Genomic DNA, 11904 nt, shown 5'->3' with positions numbered 1-11904 from the left:
TTTAAGTTTCGAAAGAAGAATTTTACAATTGAAATATATCCAAATGATCGGGACTGGTTCCACTTTTAGTTTTTCATCCCGATGCACATCGAAAAAACCAAAACAATGGCCACAGGTCGGCCATGTGGTCCGAACATATTGATAACAGGTACCTTTTAATATCTGAAATTTGTTTATTCAATGACTCACTAGGAACTGTTTTTAAATATTGATTTCTTTAAAAAAACGTTCTTCTCTCCACCAATTCTATCAGTTACATTTTTTGTAAAATTGTTTTACACCAAGGATTTGTATAATATTAATAAGATACTATACAAATCCTTGTTTACACATATAAAAATTATAACTTAAAATTTTATGTAAGGCTAGTAAACTATGCACAGTTCTTCTAATAGTTAAACCTCTGATGACTAGAACAGCACAAGCATGGTGAGCATGTAATAGGATATCCTCATCCGATAGGCTAAGCTTAACCTTTGACATAGGAGATACATGTAGTTCCCCAAAATTGAAGAATAATTCCTTAAATATGACTAATTGTTGTAATTGTGTAACGCTACATGTAGGTTAACTTACCACTGTCGAGTGATCCATTGTGAACATCATGATTGGCCATTCATAGCTGATCATTAAGTTTCATGAATCATGTGGACCCTTTGGCTACATGTATGTGCAGATACATTCTGATACAGTCTTCAAGAACCGATGTGCTCAGTTACGATAGGATATGATTGTGCATGTTGTGGTAGAAATATCTTTCACAATCATGATCATGATTTGAGCTATGACTTGACCCTGTATGGCATTGTCAGTTTGTTTTCGACTCATGAGTTTGAATAATATCCCTTTGGTATCTTTCGCCTTTCTTCTACTTTATTTTTTTTTTTTATTGATTGTTACACTTAGTAAACACCTTCAATAACATATAAATGTAAAATAAAAGCATAACATGATGTAGGTCAGTTCAGTTCAGTTTCTTGTATGTTCCTCCATTAATTGTTGAGCACTACGTATACCCATAGGGTATAATTGTAGCAACTATATACACCTTAAAACATAAGGGAACATATAAACTTATATACTGATAAATGAATAAAGGCAATATCATTATTAATTCATTGAATAGTCATTACAGATTTAAACCATAAGATTAACTAATCATAATGGGCTGAGGTGTAAGAAAAAGTTGTGTAGGAACTGAATATATTTACAAGTAAAATTTTGAAATTTAAAGGTTTACATTAGTTTTAAATTTAAAATTCTATTGGTTAGTTAAAGGTGCTATTCTTACATCAGAATTTATAATGAAAAGATTATTTAAAAGGGTGTTATGTAAATGGGTTAAGGTTTAGAACAATTCAACATATATACATAAGTGCTCCTTCACAATTTCATGTCGAAATATTGTACAAGGAGTCACTAATTTCAAGTAGATAATTTTTCCATTTCAGCTTTCAGATTATGGCTAATAAGTGCCCCCTGCATGTAAATTTGTTTGTATCTCTGACAGTAACTATGTTCTCATGACCTTCATCTTTATTTCTAGTTTGAAATCATTAAGTACATAGAGTACATGTACATAGATATAAGAAGATGTACATGTATGTTTTCTGGCTATAGGCCCTTTAGTTTATGGATTCATCAGTATCGTTGTTTATTTTCTTTTAGGAACCCCTGGTACAGGAAAATCTACTTTGGCAGAAGAACTAGCACAAAGGGCAAGTCTGAACTACATAAACATTGGTGATTTGGCAAAAGAAGGCAACCTGTATGAAGGATTTGACCCACAATACAACTGTCCAATTATAGATGAAGATAGGGTAATATAAATTGTTGACAGAATTAAGATATGTATTCTATTGCATATAGGTTAAATTTTTACCATGATCCAATGTTGTTCTATTAAACATTTGTCTATCTAAACAAATTTCAGATACAAATTTAGAAAACTAATGTTTGAGTTTCTTTTTTAGTCATCAGTCATGCAGTATGGCTTGATACATGTACCACCTCTTCTTCTAATTTCAAAGAATTGAGTGTATTTATCATGTAAATTGTATAAAGCCATATTCAATTTCCACTTGTTATGAAACCTTAAATTGTATTATTTTAAAATTCTGAATACATTACATGATTGGCAAGAAGATTGTGAGGTCTAGCTGATTTGAAGTTACTACATTTTATTGTACATTGTTTAATATAAATTTGTTGATCTGATAAGCATTAGAAATACTGAAAAAGTGATGTTTATTTTCATATACATTGTGCACCAGTACTTGTAGTGTTATGGCAGTTTATCAAATTAGTACATGTATTTGATTTGTTGCAAAGCAAGTGAAACATGCATTGTATCTAACATTGTGTAAACAGTTCTGTTTGTTTGTTTTTTTTTCTTTTCATATTTCTAATTTTTTGGGGGAAATTTGGTTGATGATTTTATATTGGAATTGTTTGTTTACAGGTTCTTGATGAATTAGAAGATCAAATGGGACAAGGTGGTAACGTCATAGATTATCATGGTTGTGAATTCTTTCCTGAACGTTGGTTTGATATTGTGTTTGTTCTGAGGACAGATAATTCTATTCTGTATACCAGATTAGAAAGCAGGTGAGACAGAAATTACACAGCTACTTCTGTAAAAGTATGGCCATCATGAAAAGTTAATATCCAAAATTATGAAGTTGAGGAAAGGTTATTTTCCTCAAGGTCTGTAGGAAATAACCTTTCCTTGATTTAATAATTTTGGATATTAACTTTTTATAAAATCCATAACTGTATTATTATACTGAAATGAATACAAAGAATTTTCCTTGAATGAACATACAAACTTGAGATAAGTTTGCAAATTTCCTTGACTGTAACTAGAAAAATCAAGATTGCACATTTATCTGTACTTATTGCATACTCATTTAAGCATAGTAACGCAACTTTTGGAGCCTGCTTAGTGCTTTTTGAGTCATTTTGTTTCAAAATGTTTTCATTGTCCTGATCCGATTGTGTGCCAAATGTTGAGGTGGCCGCCATATTTCCCAGATGTAAACAAACGATATGACGTCACTAGCTAGTTATTATTTTGACGTGCAATTGTGTACCAAATTTACGAGTTATTTTCCCTATGTGGTTATTCCTGGACAGTTATTTTACCTACAGGAATATTTCCAAACAGTTATTTTGCCTACGCGCATATTCACAAACAGTTGTTTTGCCTACACACAATTTTGCCACAGAAAAAGGTGGTTATACTCATTGAAGGAATAAAAAACATACAGTTAAATCTTAATTATTTGATTACTGGTAGTGGTTACTATAGTAAAGTATTATAATACAAATTATCACAAGTGATATTGAACAGATTTTTATTGTCTCGTCTGCCACGAAAGTCACAGAATATGAGACATAGGGATAACAATCCATCTACAGAGACATAAACTATTTGTATAAAGCTTTATATTTCAGAGGGTAGAAGACTTGGATGCTTTTTTCTTGTCTACAGATGTGTAATGTTACTAAGTTTCTGTCTGTCATATGTTTATTGTCCTTGACATCATTTTTAACAGTTTAGCAACTTTTTAAACTGTATATAGTACTTTTGTCATATGAAAATCTCCCATATATGTAAGACTCAAATCAATGTTTGGTCTCTAATCGAAGTCCGTTCATCAAATCGGCATTCAAATCTGACGTCATATTGAAATATGATTCCAAATAAACGGGCAGTTATATGTCCCTCTAATCGATGTCTTTTTGTTGTTCTCAAATCGACGTCCTTTTTACGGACTTGCCGCAATGTCGACACAATTTTATTTAAAGAAAACAACTGTCATATTCCTGATTTAATAAAGGCATTTTCCGAATACAAATGGTTGGTTGAACCTAAAAACTCAAAAAGTTGTTAAAAAAGATCTTGCAGCGTCCAAATGATAGTACTTTTCAATGATTGACTATACAGTATACTTATTTATTCTGTCTAATGTTTCAGACTGTATATTGCCCCTAGGTGTCCTTCAGTTATTATTATGTTTGGGTTTCTCTCATTGTTTTATATCCACATATCATTTATTTATATGAATATGAAAGGAATAAAACAATGTAGATCGAGGGAATTAACTTTTTTCACCAATGTATTAATATGCATGTACATGTAATATGATGTTGGTGTTTGTCTTATTGTCATTTACAAATGCTTGTCCTTTGATGTTTATTAAGTTGATTATTTTGGACGGGATGTTGCCTTCTTTGTTGATCCTTCTTATATATATACGTCAACTAAGTCTTTATGATTTGTTAAGTATGTAAAGATATTGAAAACAATTAGTTTCTTTAAGTAGCTTTACACAAAGACAAAACGATAAAAAATATGAAAAAATCAAACTCAAAACAAATAATTAAATGATATATATATGACATCGTCGTTTTGGAAATACACGACGTAACATTGGACACTGATTTTAGAATGTGACTTTATATTGGACGTCGATTTGAGGAATGGACGTCGATCTTAGTCTAACATATATATATTTCTTAAATTGTCCGTTTATAAATTAAGAAATTATTCTAAGGTTCCAATTCTGTCATGCAAAGTTGACCTTAGATGGATTTGGCTATTATTTTTAGGTCCATTTTGGCCATATATCTCTTTACTTGTTTCAGTATTTTTACATCCTTCACTTTCAAATATTTTGCATTAAGCTTTCCTGGTGAATGTTAATCTTGTAAAACGCTTCAGACGCATAAAATTCCAAGTGTTATTTTCATTTTTTATAATAAGTAATAAGATAGCTATATTTGGTATATGAGATACTTGTAAGGTCGACATGGCTGTCAGACAAGATTAACCTGTCCTTGACCTCATTTTATTGACCAGTGATCAAGAATAAGTTTTCGTGGTCAAGTCTGTATCACAGATATTACAAGCAGTAGGTCAACTATATTTGGTGTATGGAATTATTGTAATTTACATTCTCTTTAACATTACAATGTTAAAATCACAAAAAAATGTTACATTTGCAACTTATGGCTTTTTGTCTGGCCTGTGACAAAAGTATTGGAAGGTGAGACATAGCCTTTAGGTGTTGCTTTTCCAGCAACAGCGTCAACAATTGTTAAATTTTCTGCTTAAGTCAGATTGATAGAAACTATTGTGATAGATCAATGATATTTTCTATAAAGTTGCATTACTATCAGTACATATTAGTTTGATGACTATTTGGAGGCCCTGCCCCTAGGTCATGGTCCAGTGACTTTGAATAAATTAGCAATTTTCAATGTTAAAGTTTTCTGCTTAAGTTAGTTTGATAGGAACAACTTGTGATAGACCAATAATATTTTCTATTAAGTTGCATTACTATCAGTACATATCAGTTTGACGACTATTTTGAGGCCCTCACCCCTTGCTTATGGTCCAGTGACTTTGAATTAATTAGCAATTTTCAATTTTAAGTTTTCTGCTGAAGTTAGTTTGATATGAACTACTTGTGATAGGTCAAGGATATTTTATATAAAGTTGCATGACTACCAGTACATTTAAGTTTGGCGACTATTATGAGGCCATGTCCCCTAGGTCATGGTCCAGCTACTTTGAATTAATTAGCACTATTGCTGTCCATCAGATTGAATATTCTGAATTTTCTGCAGACAGGCGAGACATATATCTTTGTGTCAACAGTTTATTTTAAGAATAAACTCATCATAGATACCAGGATTGAAATTTTGTATTTGCGCCAGACGCACAGTTAGTCTACAAGACTCATCAGTGACGCTCGAATAAAAAAAATTAAAAAAAAGCCCAAATAAAGTATGAAGTTGAAGAGCATTGAGGACCAAAAATTTCCTAAAAGTTTTGCCAAATACAGCTAAGGTAATCTATTCCTAAGGTAGAAAAGCCTTAGTATTTCAAAAATTCAAACTTTTGTAAACAGTTAATTTATAATTAATATCAATGATAATTCTTGTCAACACAGAAGTGCTGACTACATGACTGGTGATACCCTCTGGGAATGAAAACTCCACCAGCAGTGGCATCCACCCAGTGGTTGTAAATAAACTTATCATAGATACCAGGATTGAAATTTTGTATTTGCGCCAGACTCGCCTTTCGTCTACATCATCAGTGACGCTCGAATCAAAAAAAGTTAAAAAGGCCAAATAAAGTACGAAATTGAAGAGCATTGAGGACAAAAAATTCCTAAAAGTTTTGCAGCTAAGGTAATCTATTCCTAAGGAAGAAAAGCCTTCAGAACCATACACTATATGAACCTATTGTAAACAGTGTAACTTTTGTCAGAGAACTTTATGCATTTATAATTACTAATGCAAAACAAGATGTATACTAAGGAAATGAAATATCAGTTATAAAGTTAATTTTCTGTCAAATGGATGATAGACAGAGATATAGCCTAAAACTAATTATTGATATATTTATTTCAGGGGTTATAATGAGAGAAGTTAGAAGATAAAACTAATTATTAATATGTTTATTTCAGGGTTTTTTTGGAAATAAGCTAGAAGATAAAACTAATTATTGATATTTTTATTTCAGGGGTTATAATGGAAAGAAGTTAGAAGATAATATACAGTGTGAAATATTTCAGACAATTTTAGAGGAAGCTAGAGACTCATATAAAACAGAAATAGTCCATGAACTGGCCAGTAATACTCCAGATGATATGGAGGATAATTTAGATAAAATTCTTTCATGGATAGAGCAATGGAAGACTACACACTAGCAGCAAATAATTGACTAATCAGCTTTCTGCTAATTAATATCCCTACTTAGTGAAGCAGTGGTCTATATTGATCATTGTGTCTGTGGGGTTGTCAGTCCATAATTTGTATTTGCAGACCTATTTAAAAAAGTGACTAGATTTCCTTGAAACTTTCAAAGAATGTTTAATATCTTATGGCATTGTTTACTCTTTCCCTTTATTTTCTTTTTAAAAAACATTTTGGGTCTTTCACATTACAAAGCATGAACTTTGCCATATTGATACAAAAGGGGATATAAATTTTCCTTACCAATATGATTTGGAGAGGGTATACGTTTTTGAGCTCTGCTCATGATTTTTCTTGTTTATTATAATTTACTAGACAATATTGTGAGTCTGCCTTTTTTGTTTATGCTGGTTTGAGCTTTACTGTAATGTTAACAAACAAAATGTTAAAACTAACTTTAGGATTTATTGTCAGATTAAGACAATGAATGATATTGTAGTACAAAAATGTTAACTTCATAACTGATAACTTTGTATGAGCTGTAAAAGTGTTTTCTTGAATTTAATAGTTATTGCTAGTTCATATAATGTATGATAAAAAAAATGACTTTTTCCTCTGCAAGGAACACAATCTAATATATAAGGAGGAATGAGAATTAATCATTCAATTTGTTTGTAAATGTTGTAAAAGAATACTATCATAACAAGTATAATCCTGCCACATTTTGATGGGATTGTCTGATGTCTGGAATCTCGACAAGGTTTGTCACTGGCTCTATTGTTTTTTATGTGGGGCGGAGGGAATCAAGAATTTTATGTGTAGCTTGTCATAGTTTTAGTCTGATATGGTGAGCTGATGCCTCATTGACCTTTATCCTTTGTCCTTCATCTCCTTTTATTAAAGGTTAAGTTGTGAATAAGGCTTTAAAAGCGTTCGCATGTTTAAGTGGTTCAAAAATGTATTTTAGTGCTTGACAAAAATATTTTTTTCTGTTTGACGAGTTAAGGCAGCATGCATGTTGTATTTGATGAATATTTGTTATTGATACTGTTGATAAAATAATAAATTTCTCTACATACAATATTGTGATTTATCGCCTTACTTATACTGACAACATTCTATATCCATTTAGAATTAAAAGCATTTCTCCAGTGATCAAGTGATGCATCATATCATGATTTATCTATACTTACATTGCATAAAGTTAAACCACTTCCTTCCTGTAATTCTCTTTTTGACATCTTTGTGCAACTGTCAACCTAAATAAACCCAAACCTGCCATCTCTCTCAATTCATAGTGAATTTCCATCCATGAAAGGTGCTGACCCGACTTGTACTTTTATATGAATTAAATACCTCAAAACAGGTATTCAAAGGAGTAACAAGAGTGCACACGCTGAAATGTCTCGCTTGCATTACTGACCATTGATTTTATGTTGAAAGTCTTAAAGATAAAGGTTTTACTACAAGTATCACATAAACTTAACATTTTTAAAGATCCATGACAATGAAGTTTAGATCAGATAAAACCTGTCAGACAGCCATGTACAACTTACAATTATTCCATTCCATACACCAAATATAGTTGACCTATTGCAAATGGTAATTGAAAAACAGACCAAAACACAAAAACTTAACATTGACCAATGAACCATGAAAATGAGGTCAAGGTCAGATAATACCTGCTAGACATACATGTACACCTTACAATCATTCCAAACACCAAACATAGTTGACCTATTGCTTATACATGTAGTACTTGAAAAACAGATCAAAACACAAAAATGTAACATTGACTAATAAACCATGAAAATGAGGTCAAGGTAAGATGATACCTACTAGGCAGACCTATACACCCTCAATCATTCCAAACACCAAATATAGTTGACCGTTTTGCTAATACAACTTGTAAAACAGACCAAAACACAAAAACTTAATATTGACCACTGAACAATGAAAATAAGGCCATGGTCAGGTAAAACCTGCCAGGCTGACATGTACCCCTTACAATCATTCCATATACCACATATAGCTGACCTAATGCTTATAGTATCTGAGAAACGGACCTAATCACGTAACTTTAACCTTGATCACTGATCCATGAAATAAGGTCTAGATCAGGTGAACCCTGTCTGACAGACATGCAGACGTTACAAGGAACCAATATACCATATATAGTTATCCTATTATTCATAATATAAAGTGAGAAATTCACATGACAAAAAGAAAAAATCAAGTCGCTGAACCATGAAAATGAGGTCACGGGCAATGGACATATGACAGACGGAAACTTCGTAACATGTGGTATCTGCATACAAGGTATGAAGCACTAGGTCTTCTACCTTCCGATTCAGAAGTTCTGAAATATAAAGCTTTTTCCACCGGATAGTAATCCCTATGCCTCGCATACTGTGGCAAAAATAACATTTAAAAATTAGATTAAAAACACTTATTGCAGGTAGTACAGGAGTTGCATTAGGTCCTCTTGTGCTTAAAACAAAACCCCCATGGATATTTTGAATAAGTTTGCCAGTATGATAAACCATCTCAAAAGAACTTTCCAGATTATCAAAACTTTCCTCAAGCTAAAATGTTCAGTTTTGGTGTACAAAACTGTTTTGAATGAAACTATTACAACTTATAAGGGTATACACATATTCCATATACATAATTTGTCTTTTGTCCCAAGTTTTCATTTCTTAACTGGATTTCTATGACTACTGGATACAATGAAATATGTTTTGAAAAAATATAAAGAAAACTTGAGAAAAGTATAATCTCAATATTGTTAAAACAAGATCTGTTCTGTGACATCCAAAATAACAGCAGGATAAATTCACTTAGATTTGAATTATACAGTAGTATCCTAGTTCATTAATCCAAGTCTTAAACAAGCCAAAGCTACTGAAAGGACAATCTAATTAAAATAAAGATCTCTGACTTCGTTATACCATGGAAGTAAAATCAATATAATACTTCCATCTATATTTTAATTATATTGCCGAATGGATTCACTATTAGGCATACAAGTACTTAGAAATAACTTTTGCTGTCTGAAACCAATTGACAAATTTTTACTAAACTGTTACTTGGTCTGAATGAGCCTTACAGTATTTACTTGATTGAAAAACACACAAACTTGTTGATAAGTTTGTGTTTTTTGTTTACGCCAATCAATCAACATGGCTAAAAAAAAATATGGGGAAATGCAAGTTATTGTCAAATGTCTTGAAACCATAATAGATAAAAATCTGACAAGGATGAACATGAACAAAATATCAAGATCTGTCTTTTCCCGTATTCCTAAAAAAATCAGATGGCTTATGACTTCTTAGAGGAGTTATCGCCCTTAGATGACGGAACAAATTTAGGTATCTTTTTTTTTTGGCGTTCTTTGCGATAAGATTGAAAACTATAAAAAGTAAACAGATCAGCAAATTAAGACCTACAAATAACATAACCGATCTAATAAAAAGTTTTGCCATTTTTTGCATTTGAGAATTTTTTTCATTAAAATTGTATTTGAGAGAAACTGCAAACTGAACAAAGAGGATCCGCAAACTAAGATCTACAAATAAATCAATTGAACCTAAATTTCAAATGAACTCATTATAGGAGTAATTGCCCTTCAGAAAGATTTTACCTCTGTGAGCATCATACTACTGAAAAATATCACAAAACCTTAAGTCACAAAACCTATGGTTTCACAGCTATGACCGTACAGATCTTTAAGATCACCGAAGCTTAGTTGAGAAGATCTATGAAGTTTCTCCAGCGTCCACATGCACATTTGTAGGGACGTCTGCTGCAGCGACATATTTAATGTGCATCTAATTGATCGTCATGAAGAACACTTGATAAATATTTCGCGGTTCCGTGGCTTCAGTTATGTTTTTAAGCTTCATTAATAATATAAAGTTTAACGTCCGAGTTCATGTCTCATTTACTAAGTTACCTTCATTCACATAATGGATGTTAGAATGCATCAAGGGATGTCGAGGATAATAAAAAAAAAAGTAGGTCACTCTGTTCTATATTTTACGCTTCACTTGTTTGTATGTTTTACGTCAAGATTTCTGATACAACTATAAACGTTGATCCAACAATGTATCAAAGGAAGCCTGTATCAGTAGTCTCCCACATAAAAAATATATCACTCTACCCTTATTTTAAACTACATTGATATATTAAAGTTTGATGTTAAATTTCAAATCTCGGATACTAAATGACATCAACGCAATAAGCTTGAACACCTCTTGGTGTTCATCAAGAAATCATCCTCTAAGAAAAGTATGCATCTCAATAACATATGGTTTTAAAATCAACTTTGTAGGACAGGGAGTCTAAAAATCAAGTTATTGAACTTTTGATATTTACGTGTACTCTCTATATAAATGCATTTGTATTCCTATTAATAGGATATTTAATTTGTGTAACTCGGAAAATCACATGTATAAGTTTTTCGATATCCATACACAGTTCCATATGTTTTAGTCGCATACACATTTGAGATATCTATATAAAGGTGAACATTTCATTTTTGTTGCATTTAAGGAGCTTTGCTGCTTTAACCGTTATGGTTCAAGTCTGTTACTATACTGTTATAGAAGTCTCAGTTAAAGCTCAATGAATTGGTTTGAGAAAAACAATACAGATCTATGTATGTTTTTAAGTGGGAAAACAATGTGGCTTAGACCTTCTTGGTTCGCGTGCCCCGTATATTCTTGTCTCTAAACGTTTATTTTTGAGTGTATCAATATATATTTCAATCTATACCTTCATGCGCAAGTGTTTGGACGAAGAATAAAGGAGGAAGATAGAAAGAAGGTTATAACAACAAAAATATGTGTAAAAACAAAAGGGTACACAACACCAAAAACAATCTGTTTTGATAAGACTGCCATTGCCTACAGAACTCAATTAAGTTATCGTTGCACCTGTTATATGGAGGTATGATATCTGGCAATGGAAGAACTTCGACGGTCTGGGCCATTGACAACATGGACAATAGAGTGATAATGTGTTAACCTTTTGTACATTAAACACATCATTTAAGTGGTAAACCTATACGGGTTAAAGGGTTGCGTAAACTGGGTACAATGCCTCACATTTAATAACAATTAAAGATACCATCTGTAACCCAACAATAGACAAAGTATCAAATTATTAACCGTAACTTTGTTTAACTGATAG

The 11904-nt window shown here is 31.9% G+C and overlaps 1 protein-coding gene across 1 annotated transcript; it reads left to right on the top strand.

Annotated features, from left to right (window-relative positions):
- The first annotated feature begins 28 nt into the window (after positions 1-28).
- Positions 29-7792, top strand: LOC127736025 (adenylate kinase isoenzyme 6-like). The gene is made up of 4 exons (XM_052246519.1): positions 29-148; positions 1669-1820; positions 2462-2607; positions 6539-7792. Exons 1-4 carry the CDS (start codon positions 82-84, stop codon positions 6723-6725), a joined length of 552 nt encoding a protein of 183 aa, XP_052102479.1. The 5' UTR covers positions 29-81; the 3' UTR covers positions 6726-7792.
- The last annotated feature ends 4112 nt before the right edge of the window (positions 7793-11904 follow it).

The sequence above is a fragment of the Mytilus californianus genome, unplaced genomic scaffold (genome assembly GCF_021869535.1).
Source record: "Mytilus californianus isolate M0D057914Y unplaced genomic scaffold, xbMytCali1.0.p SCAF_3, whole genome shotgun sequence".
Classification (NCBI taxonomy): domain Eukaryota; kingdom Metazoa; phylum Mollusca; class Bivalvia; order Mytilida; family Mytilidae; genus Mytilus; species Mytilus californianus.
Note: the sequence above shows the minus strand (reverse complement) of the source record. Positions and strands in the feature narration are given on the sequence as shown.

Bases quoted from the DNA above. Each gene is read 5' to 3' on its own strand.
- LOC127736025 (XM_052246519.1), top strand. From the start codon at position 82: ATGCACATCGAAAAAACCAAAACAATGGCCACAGGTCGGCCATGTGGT. The intron at 1,821-2,461 runs GTAATATAAATT...GTTTGTTTACAG, and splicing joins CAATTATAGATGAAGATAGG to GTTCTTGATGAATTAGAAGA. The intron at 2,608-6,538 runs GTGAGACAGAAA...TTTTTATTTCAG, and splicing joins TATACCAGATTAGAAAGCAG to GGGTTATAATGGAAAGAAGT.